The sequence below is a fragment of the Etheostoma cragini genome, chromosome 24 (assembly GCF_013103735.1).
Source record: "Etheostoma cragini isolate CJK2018 chromosome 24, CSU_Ecrag_1.0, whole genome shotgun sequence".
Lineage (NCBI taxonomy): Eukaryota > Metazoa > Chordata > Actinopteri > Perciformes > Percidae > Etheostoma > Etheostoma cragini.
Genome location: NC_048430.1, coordinates 358,098 through 370,322, shown reverse-complemented (window position 1 = coordinate 370,322; position 12,225 = coordinate 358,098). Strand labels below are relative to the sequence as shown.

General features: G+C 38.0%; 1 protein-coding gene across 1 annotated transcript in view; it reads left to right on the top strand.

Annotated features, from left to right (window-relative positions):
* The window catches only part of LOC117939679 (growth hormone receptor-like), a 27,817-nt gene that overhangs the window by 50 nt on the left and 15,542 nt on the right, over positions 1–12,225 (top strand). Inside the window, exon 1 of the mRNA XM_034865168.1 lies at positions 1–281. This exon is cut by the window's left edge and continues 50 nt beyond it. Within this exon, the coding sequence (XP_034721059.1) occupies positions 1–281 (281 nt within the window). The remainder of the gene's footprint in view (positions 282–12,225) is intronic.

The following is a 12,225-nucleotide window of genomic DNA, read 5'->3' as shown; positions in this document are numbered from 1 at the left end:
CTCCAGCTGCTCTCCGGCTGATGACGCGGGACCAGGTGGGGGAAGGAGGGGCACGCTGGGAAAAAATACCCACTTCGACGACAGTGAACGCAACACTCCGCTGACAGCTCACCGGCTTCACTGCCAGCTCCGGCTCCTTCACGCGGAGTTCCTCCGGAGAAACCTCCGCATCGATCGGGTTCCGGCCGGTCCTGGTCCCGGTGCGGTTCTGAGCTCGAGGACTCTCTCCTGGAGGCTTTATAACGGCTTCAAGCGGGTCTGCAAGCGGCGTATTGAGCGAGGTAAGGCGGATTCAGGCTTTCTAATCTCACGCTCGTGCAGGTGCGCATCATTAAGTAGCCTTAAAGTTGAGAGGAATGCGTCCTTAATTAACAACATGGCAGTTAATTAAGGACGTACGATGGAGGCAGTAGGACGGTCCATTTAGCAAAATTAAACTATGTTAATTCAGTTTTTGGAGGTCTGAAGTTATTTTTTATCAATCCGTGTTTTTAACATCTGAAAAAAGAATCACAAATGAGCATCAGATCCCAAAAATAAATCTTGAATCTGCTCATTGTGTTTTGAATAAAAATGTCCTCGTGCTATTTTAACAAAATTCCCCAAAGACCAGTCTGATTATGTGCCACCATTTAAGAAATTAAATAGTTTTAAAACAGTATATTGACCTAATAAACATGAACATATCACAGTTTATGATTATCCATCAACATATGTTCTTCTGTTCTCAACTATTAGTCAAAATAATTCATCATCTATGTAGTTTTTTACTCAAGTATTTATAATTTACAGTTCAAAGCCTATGATTTCCCCCAAAAAAGTGTGACTAGTGGTAATAATTGGGCATAAAGTTGCCTAATTAGGTCACCTTATGCTTTGTAAACAAGCACCAGAGGAGGAAACAGGTGCACGTTTGACAGGATTACAACACAAGGGTTAAAGGTGAATGAAAGCAAATCCTCACATTTGAACATGGATTTTTAAATGCCTGTTTTGTTTTTTTAAACTCTAAATGACTTAAATAGACGATGGGAACGCTGGCGTGTACACGCCGAGGCATGGGTACCTGAACAGGCTCACCTGTAGAAGAGGGGGATTAAAGGGAGGGAAAAGGATAGTTTTCCCCTCTATTTCTTCTTCTTTTCAGTTAAGTCAGACCAGACTTCTATTTTTATTTATATATATATATATATATATATATATATATATATATATATATATATATATATATATATATATATATATATATACTATTTAGAGGTCAGACTTTATAGGTCATAGATATATTACTTCACATGCTCATTATGTTTTAAATACTTCACGTCACACCTGAATTACAGACCCATTTACTGGGTTTTCCCAATATATTTGCAAGATTTGAACATGTAGCTCAGTTATTTTGATCATTGCATCATAATGACATAATGAATCCTCATTTTAATCAGTCACTGGAATTTGGAAAGATGTGTTTGCTGAGCGTTTTGTTTGTTTTTTGCCTGTTCTCAGATGTTATTTATCTTTTTTTAACATGTTAAAAATACACTAAAACCTAACATAGTGACATGTCCATAGAGACTCATTAGACTCGACTCAGTAATGCCTAAACCGGACCAATACCACTAAGACAGCAGGAAAAACACACATCTGTTGCATTATATTTTGCTTAATTTTCATCATTTTTCCAGTGGATTCTATGTTGATCTCAATTCTAACAAGTAGCCACATAATGCAAGGGAACAGCAGTCTGTGTGAACACTTTTAATTAGTGTAGTCTAGTTTAAGTAGATGGCTAAACATCTTTTCACATGCAAATGATCTGTTATTAGCCACTTGCACCATGCTGTGCTGTTAATTTCAGCTATACACGTACATTGTTAGGGTTCTCTCCAAAGCACGGTGTTATGAACCATTCCACACTCGTGTTTTGGGTGATTTAAGTCCGTAACAAGTGGATCAGTCTCAAAGGAACCCCCCGGTCCCCTTTCAGTGGAAACTACACATCTCAATGTCCAAGCATGTGTTGAAACAGATAAGAATGGCGAAACGAGTGCATCAGACCACACCTAGGGTGGGCATGGGGAAGAACACAGCACATTCTCATGTTGCTCATGAATGTCGGCGTATGAAATCTCTCTCATTACCAGTTCGTATGACATCACGGGAAATCAGGCGACAGCCGGCCGGTCATGTGACACCGGCCATTTTTTGGTCCTTTCAGGGGTTCAGCCGACAAAAAGTGAGCGTCATGCAGCCAAGACTGTAAAGTTTAGGCACTAAAATGACTAGTGAAGTTTATGAAAAAGATCGTGTTTGGGATTAAAACACTGACAGAGAACAAAGAAGCGTTTTTATGGATGAAGGTCTTTGGTTTTCCTCTGATCCCCGGCTGTATTTATCAGTAGAGATGAGCCGGATACTCGGCTGAAACAAGCACTTTTGCCGAATACGTGTATTATTCGAGTAATGCTAGTCAGTATCTGTGCTCGAATTGAATAAAACTCCTCATTCGGGCTGTGATCTGCGTTCTGTGATAAACACAGCGCCCAAATACAAAACAAAATCACACTGATAATAAAAAAATTAAGTTAAAGTTTTACTTCATATTTGCAACCGCATGTGTTGTATTCGTTGTTGCAAAACTTGTTCTGTGTATAAGTTTGTTTGCTACCACGACAAAACCATTGATCTGAAGCTCAATGGTGATGCTGTATGTGTGTATGATGTGACATCGTGTGCTAATATCTTGTGAAAGCTTAACTTTAAGCTAACCCTCATGTTGTCCTCGGGTCAAACGGACCCGTTTTCCTACATCAATGTTGTGTTTAATTCCCCAAAATAACATGATTGATTCCACCCAACGCTCTTTGCCAAGTACAAATCTCTACTTTCATTAATTTTGGGGCGTCTTATTCAATTTTATAGCATTGTAAAAACAAATGGAAGTGTTTTTGAAATAGTTTTGAGTAAAAGTTGACATATTCTAGTCTGTGATTATCATCAACATCCATTCCTTTAATTTTAGTCTCATTAATTCCTAATTTCTGCATTAGGTATAATATCCTATAAATGAGTTTTATTGACCATAAAATAAAAAAATAACTCTAAAACTAAAGTTAATAAGTAAGTGTTACGTAGTCTTAAACATTGAAAAAAGCGTCAAAAGTGTTAAAAAAGGGACAAAAACGTTAAAAAAAACTTAAAAACATCGATTTAAAAGCCTCAACAAAAGTGTTGATTTTCCATTGTGACCCAAAGGCATCACAAGGGTTAATAAGGTGAACTGCCACAAACCTTTAATTTAATACAACTCTTACTAATTGGCACCAGTCTGTTGCTAGTCACATGAACACGGGCTGTTTTTAGAAAGAGAAATTATGCTTTTTTTAGCAGCTTAGTTTTAACAAACTTGATTAAAGCTCCCAAAGTGTCACCGGACTAAATAAGGAGGCGGTTTAACCTTAGATTAGATAATACTTTATTCATCCCTCAGCAGGGGAAATTCCCTTATTACAGCAGCATTTATTACAGTAACAGCAACACAAACAAACAAGTAAACACCCAAACAAACAGGCGATGAACAGAGAAAAACGAAAACACCGTAAAACACTAAAAAGATGTAGAAAATGGCCGAGCTGCTGTAACAAGCTGCCACTCACGCGGCGCCGTCTTTACACTTAGAAGATAAAGGGATGTGAAATTGGACCCACGTTGATCCTGAACCCCCTCACATCCAAGGTGCTGGACCGACGGGTCCAAAGAGAGCGGACACACCGATGAGTTTACCCGTCTGCTGATATAGTAGCTCTAATAATCTAATAATCAGATGACATAGTCGCAGCTTCTCAAAAAGCATTGACTGGATCAGCTGTGATTAGTTAAACTAGCTGCAGATGTCTGTGATAAACTTGTGAATTTGGGCCAACAAAGTATCAGAGAAAACAAGATGGAGATGAGAATAGATTTGAAGTAGTTGCCGCCTGTAGTCGTGGATGGATTTTATGATGTATTTTTAAAATGAAGCTGGAGCAGAAGGATTTGAATGGGCAGAATAAAGACGTAATTCAGCTGCAGGACAGATTTTAATCCCAACGGACCGTTTCATGTCTCTGATTGAAACTGGTTTTACATCAGTTCTGAATCCAGTTCAGGACATCAGAACTCAATGGGCCACAGTCCTGTAGTTTTTTTACTTTATTGCTGTAGTACTGTAAAGTGTTTCCTGTCTGCTCCGCTGTACACTGGAGCAGAAAATCAGTTTAAATGAATACATTTAGTTGTTACGGCTCATCATAGGGTATCGTATTGGTGCATGGACGCAGTATCAGGGGGTTTCTCATGTCTGTACTGCAACAACTCTACTTTCATTATATACATATTTAGGATTATAACTTTAAAATGTCAGTGATCTCAGGTAAATTAACCCTGTCGTCCCTGTGCTGATGTCCGTCTGTGTCAGTGTGTGTGATGTCTGTTCTGTGTCATGTCTGTCTGTGTAGGTGTGTGTCGTCTGCTCTGTGTCATGTCTGTTCTGTGTCAGTGTGTAATGTCTGTTCTGTGTCGGTGTGTGTGACGTCTGCTCTGTGTCGGTGTGTGTGACGTCTGCTCTGTGTCAGTGTGTGATGTCTGCTCTGTGTCGGTGTGTGTGACGTCTGCTCTGTGTCAGTGTGTGTGATGTCTGCTTTGTGTCAGTGTGTGTGTAATGTCTGTTCTGTGTCAGTGTGTGTGACGCCTGTTCTGTGTCGGTGTGTGTGACGTCTGTTCTGTGTCAGTGTGTGTGACGTCTGTTCTGTGTCAGTGTGTGTGATGTCTGTTCTGTGTCAGTGTGTGTGTGACGTCTGCTCTGTGTCAGTGTGTGTGACGTCTGTTCTCTGTCAGTAGCTGTCTGTTAATGACCAACAGTCAGCGTTATATAACACAAAGCTGGGCTGGCGTCAGCATGCGTGTGATTAGGTGCATGTGACTCCCTGTGGATCGAATGCTGCTGTCTGTTCAGATCTGTGTTTCCTGTGTGTGTGTGTGTGTGTGTTTGTGTGTGTGTGTGTGTGTGTGTGTGTGTGTGTGTGTGTGTGTGTGTGTGGGTGTACCACTGACTGGTATGAATTCTACAGATGAGACTTATCAAGCTGGATCTGCACATGACAGTTAGTCCCAACCACAAAGTCCAACAGTGTTTCTGACTGTAACAGTAACACTCACAACGTCTCGGAGGAACAAACTAAAGTAGAATTAAGCCGAAATTTCACAAAAAATACTCTTTAAAACTTAAACCTTAGAATAACATCAAGTTAGACCGTCTTACGCAGCTTATTATAGTTTTAATAGACAAGCGTTACAATGCAGATGTGCAGTGTAGAGCTGCAACTAATGTTGATTTTTGTAGTTTTTTAGTTTAATGGTTTATTTGAACATGTAAAAAAAACATTAAAATAAAAGATGTATATACATGCTTTCATGTAAAAAAAACATTAAAATATAAGATGTATATACATGTATTCATGTAAAAAAAACATTAAAATAAAAGATGTATATCCATGCATTCATGTAAAAAAAACATTAAAATAAAAGATTTATATTCATGCATTCATGTAAACAAAAAACATTAAAATATAAGATGTATATACATGCATTCATGTAAAAAAAACACTAAAATAAAAGATGTATATACATGCATTCATGTAAAAAAAACATTAAAATATAACATGAATATTCACGTAAAAAAAACTTAAAATATAAGATGTATATACATGCATTCATGTAAAAAAAAACTTAAAATATAAGATGTATATACATGCTTTCATGTAAAAAAAAACTTAAAATATAAGATGTATATACATGCATTCATGTAAAAAAAAACATTAAAATAAAAGATGTATATACATGCTTTCATGTAAAAAAAAACTTAAAATATAAGATGTATATACATGCATTCATGTAAAAAAAAACATTAAAATATAAGATGTATATACATCCATTCATGTAAAAAAAAACTTAAAATATAAGATGTATATACATGCATTCATGTAAAAAAAACATTAAAACATAAGATGTATATTCATGCATTCATGTAAAAAAAACATTAAAATATAAGATGTATATACATGTATTCATGTAAAAAAAAACATTAAAACATAAGATGTATATACATGCTTTCATGTAAAAAAAAACTTAAAATATAAGATGTATATACATGCATTCATGTAAAAAAAAACATTAAAATATAAGATGTATATACATCCATTCATGTAAAAAAAAACTTAAAATATAAGATGTATATTCATGCATTCATGTAAAAAAAACATTAAAACATAAGATGTATATTCATGCATTCATGTAAAAAAAACATTAAAATATAAGATGTATATACATGCTTTCATGTAAAAAAAAACATTAAAACATAAGATGTATATACATGCATTCATGTAAAAAAAACATTAAAATATAAGATGTATATACATGCATTCATGTAAAAAAAACATTAAAACATAAGATGTATATACATGTATTCATGTAAAAAAATACACTAAAATATAAGATGTATATATACATGCATTCATGTAAAAAAAACATTAAAATATAAGATGTATATACATGCATTAATGTAAAAAAAAAACCATTAAACACATTTACACTTTTTTGAAGTTTTATTTTGTTTTTTTCATCGTGTAAAGCAATAAAAAACACTCCGAAAGTTCCCAATAAAGCAGGAAATGTACCAATCATTTGCCTAATCTTTATTTTAATCCCATTTTAAGCTTTTTTTTGTAGTCTCGTCCGACAGCGAACGCAGCAATTAATTAAACTGAATGTCATCGAGATCCATAAAAGTGTGTTTTAATTAAGCTTCTCCTTCCTGTTTGTGTGTCGGGACTTAGAGTCTTTTTTGTTAAAGGTCAGAGCCGCAACAGCAGCGCCGCTATCTTTAAATTAACCTTATCTTTTAATTTAAATTGCTTTTTTAATGTCTTCTCTCTCAGAGCGACTCACCTTCCAACCCATACAACGGTATAAGTTGCTGCATTACTCCCATTACACACACACACACACACACACACACACACATGGTGTGGATAATTTAGTTATTTGTATTTTTTGGTATTTTGTGTACTTTTTAACAGCTTTATTTAACCCTGGTGTTGTCCTTTTTAAAGTGTTTTACATCCGAAACATGGATTTCTTTCAACCAAATTGCCCAATTAAATAAAATGGATGATTCCACACAAATGTCTTCAGGTTAAATTAATCATTACTTGAATTTTTTGGGTGTTTAATTTAATCCTATAGCATCTGAATTCTTTTTTTTTTAATGGTTTTAAAACAGTATCGGGACTAAACTTTGACATCGACCCATCTGAGATCCACTCAACATCCTCTGATCTTAACTATTAGTCCAAATAATTCATAATTTCTGCCTTTTTAACTTAAAAATATATGTATAATTTGATATAAATGAGGTTTTTTGACCATGAATTCCAAGAATAGGTGTAAAACCTGTTATTAAAACAGCTTAGGTTTTTTAAAAAGCGGCGATAGCATTGAAAAAGTGAGAAATAAATCAGTTATAAAGAAACATAAACATCGGAAAAGCACGAATACATGTTCATTTTCCAAGTGTGTGTGTGTGTGTGTGTGTGTGTGTGTGTGTGTGTGTGTGTGTGTGTGTGTGTGTGTGTGTGTGTGTGTGTGTGTGTGTGTGTGTGTGTGTGTGTGTGTGTGTGTGTGTGTGTGTGTGTGTGTGCGCACGCGCCACTGAAAAGAAATAAGCGGAGAAATCCGACGAATCACATCAGCTAGTCAGTCTGACGTCATGTTGCCCGAGCTCATTAATATTCATGAGCTGGGTAAAGAGATGCTGATAGCCCGGCTCTCATTGGCTAGCTGTTAGCAAATCAGAGTCGAGCAGCTTAGCTTGTGTGTGTGTGTGTGTGTGTGTGTGTGTGTGTGTGTGTGTGTGTGTTTTAGGCCTGTGTGTAGTGATTACTAACAAATTATTATAATAAGTCTGGCCTAAGTATGTCTTTTTATGTACATGTGTCACTTAAATGTTCTTCAGACTTAAAAATGTGTTTATTTAACACACCACATTTTTTTAAAATGACAAAAAGTTAAAAAATAAACCGAAAAAACAAGAAAAGGAACAAGCAAAAAAGAAGAATAAAATATCAATGAAAAAAAAAGAAAAAAAAAGACAAACATCCGAAAAAAGCCGGTTTTATTTGAACAGGTGAGTCTCCAGCTGCTTTAAAAGCGTCAACAGAGACCACATGTCGTATTTCTGCAGAGTCCGTAATCCCTCAGAAAGACCTCCAGACCCGCTGGTCTCTGCAGGTCTGGAGCTCGGTTGAGGGAAGACTTTAAACATTCCCATAATGGCTTTAATTAGTCTGAACATCTGGGAGTTAACGATGTAATCCGTTAGCGGTGCCGATTAGCCGCCCTTTCTCCTGCGGGTCAACGGAGCGGTGGCTCGATGATTTCCTGTGTTTTGATTGGATAGATTTCATGTGGACGTCCTGTTGCGGGCCAGCATGTCAGCTGCCCCCCCCCCCCCCCCCCCCCCCCCCCCCCCCCCCCCCCCTATAGATTTACCTGTCAGCACACACAGCGGGAGGGGAATTGATCAGCCGGTTGTCTCGGCAACAAATTAAGCGCTGTGTTGGAATTGAAGGTGAGGAGCAGATAGCGAGGGATGCTGCGTTCAGGGACCAGATGAAATCAGTGTGACAGGTGTTTATTGGAGCTGTTGTTTCTATCTTATCATCTACGGGCTCTTGGCTCCTTGTGCACATGTGCACATATATACATATTCTAAAAAAAACTAGGACTTATTCACATTTTAACAAGCTGAACTCGCACTAAAAAATGACTCAAACCGATTAATTAATCATTAAAACAGTTGGCGATTAATCTAATAATTGACAACTCTGGTTTTCTTACAGCTGCGACTCGAGTGTACAGATTAATCTGTGAGAAATTAACACATTCTTGAGTATTTTTCTAACCAAATGGGCGTTGAATTCCAAAAATAAAATGAAATTGTAACGCTAATTGATTCACACGGAGCCTGAATGCATCCACTTAATGACTAGAGGCATTATAATCCAGAATGTAGATTATTTTGATTTAATGAATCCTTATGCAGACTGTGACTAGATGTGATTATTATTTATTAAATTCACAGCAATCATGCAGCTGTGCAGGGTTGGATGAGGCGAAATTGGATCAGATTACCTGTGACTGCTGCTGGAATTAGGAATTTAGGCCTTTTTTTCATGACTCCATGAGGGAAGTTTTATCAAATTTAGAAATTAAGCTGTTTCCTTGTTTTTTTGATCTACTGTAGTTGTGCTTTTGTTGCTGCAGTTTGTAGAGTTTAGAGACTTTTATAATGGACGTCTTCATCGTTTCGCATCGTTACTACCAGCTGCAGCGTCGAAACGAAGGCTTGCTTTTAATTGGTTTATGACTTTTCCCATGAGCCTCAGCTGGACTTTGTGTTTTCTGATAATACGCAACATGCTAACACACTAATTGTTGCTATTAGTGCATAATTGGACTTTGAGATGTGATAAAGTCGTAGCTTTGATAGCTGTAACCTAAAATAAATCAGCGATCCGAAAGCACACCCAGTCATCGCCGTATCTTTGGGAGCCATTAGGAGCTGGAGTAGTTTTACTGCATGTACGGTGTGTTTAGGGGCCAATTAAACAATCAGTGTAATCATAAGTGTAGCAGGCATCCTCACGCTTCTCACTCCACTGAAGCAGCTGCTGTTCTTTAACCCTTGTGTGGTCAAATTGACTCGTTTCAACGTGTTTTTATATCAGAAATATGGATTTTTTTCAACCAAATTGCCCCTAAATAACATGGATTTCTCCATACGTTGTTCAGGTGACATTAATGATTACTTTTTTTGAATTATTTGGGTGTTTTAATGAATTTTTATAGCCTTTTAATTATTTTTTTTAAAATGGTTTTCAAACAGTATCCGCACTAAACTTTGACATCTACCCGTCTGAGGACCTCTCAAGTCCATCTGATCTTAACTATTAGCTAAAATAATTCATAATTTCTGCCTTTTTAACTAAAAGCGTATGTATAATTTGATATAAATGAGGATAGGTGACCATGAATTCCAAGAATAAGTGTGAAATCTATCATTAAAACAGCTCAGGTTTTTAAGAAAAAGCACCAAAAGCTGGAAAAAGTGAGACGTAAATCAGAAAAAGTGACAAATAAATCAGAAAAAGCGACACAAACGTTGGAAAAGCACAACAACAAAATTTCATTTTCAATTTTGACCTAGCAGGACAAGTTTATGGTTCACGGGAAGTCACACGGGTTTTGGTACAAAAAGTGACAAAATATTGAAAAAAGTGTTGAAAAAAGTGTTGAAAAAAGGGACAAAAACGTCAAAAAGTGTTGATTTTCAGTTTTGACGGAAGGACAACGCAAGGGGTCACGCTCTCTGTTTGGGGAATCTCTGTTTTGGGGACCCGCACATCTTTGTCTGTCTTTTATCTGACTTTTGATTTACATTGGCAACCTCATTTGATGTCCCTTTGTCTTTTTAAATCTCTTGTTGAGAAGCTCAACAATTGGGCGTGGGACACAAGCTCAGGTTGGATCACGCTGTTGATGAGGGTGTCTGGTGATAGGCCGAAACACCCCCTGATTTAAAGGCACACTACTGCTGATGTGTCCCAGAAATTACAACTTTCCACATCTAAATTAAAGCTCTCACGCCACTAAAAATCAGGGCAAACCTCATGTGCACAATGGACAGTTCACCATGATGTCCTGTGTTTTTATAAGTCTACTTTAAAACTGTAAGTCCTGTACTTTCAGCATCATGGGGCTTTATTTGTGTCTGTGCAGCATGAATTAATATCAGTGGACATTCTGGTCTTTCTGTAGTCCCTGTGGGGGGTTTCAGGCCGGACCATGTGACCAGAACGAAAGACCAGTCGGGACATTAACAGATGCTTTCCCCTGTTCTGAGGCCCCTCCAGATCAAGGCTTTACCCTCGGCTCGGCTCTGCTTCTGGGAGACAGGAAGTTGTAAATCCCGGAGAGGAAGTGAGAACGCCCGAAGGGAATCAAACCAGTGCGTGACTGTGTGGTGATGCGCTCATAACAGACATGAGGAATGAAGCAAAAGGTCTCAGTTTTAAGGTCTCGGTTATGAACCATCGAGATATGGTTTTAACTGGTGTGGTGTCCAGATGTTTAGGCGTTTTGTTTAGGCATTTTTAGGCGTTTTGCACATAGCTGCTGTTAATGGAGCCTGCCCCCAGACCTCCGCCAGTAGGATTGTACTAAGCCCTGAATCTTGATGTCTGGCTCCACCCTTGGAAATGAGGCTGGTTCCCATGCACCCAGTTCTTAATAAAGACGGACCTTTTACACAACAGAACCATCATGCATCTGTTCCCTGGACCACGGAGTGACAATAAACCCAGAATCAATGAATACTCTGTAGGACAGATGGAAGGATTAGAAACAACAACCTAACAACATATTTTTATTTATTTATTTATTTATTGCACTTTCCATGGATGTCATCATCGTGTCCCGAGGCCTGAGTGCGGTGTCAGGACCAGCTGACAAGTCCAGATAGAAAACCCCAGCAAGGCGTCTGTTTTTAATCCTGCTCTCCTGCGAGATCAAGGCGGGGATTACTCGTGCAATTGTTGTTGTTAGCGCTCGACAATCGGCCTCTCATAAGAGCAGACTCTAAACCTCTAAGCTCCCTTATGACTTCATCACTGTCGCTTCAGTCTTGATGTTGGGCCTTTACGTAAGGAGCATGTTTTATTGTTCTATTTCTGGTGTTCCTGACCTAAATCCTCTCGTTTTCTCCGTTGAAACAGCAAAATATACTTGATTGCAAGTAAAGAACCCAAAGTAAAAGCAGAGTAAAATACGTTTTTAGTCCTTCATGGTACTTTTTCACAGCTGGAAAGTAGATTTAGAGGCTGTCTCACCAGGTCTAAGTTCCTGGGATAGTCGCTGTGGTGGAAAAGAGATATTTATAGGTGCTTAAGCAGGATCCTGGCAGGTAGGTGTCTGGCAGGTAGGTGTCTGGCAGGTAGGTGTCTGGTAGGAAGGTGTCTGGCAAGTAGGTGTCTGGCAGGTAGGTGTCTGGCGGGTAGGTGTCTGGCGGGTAGGTGTCTGGCGGGTAGGTGTCTGGCAGGTAGGTGTCTGGCAGGTAGGTGTCTGGCAGGT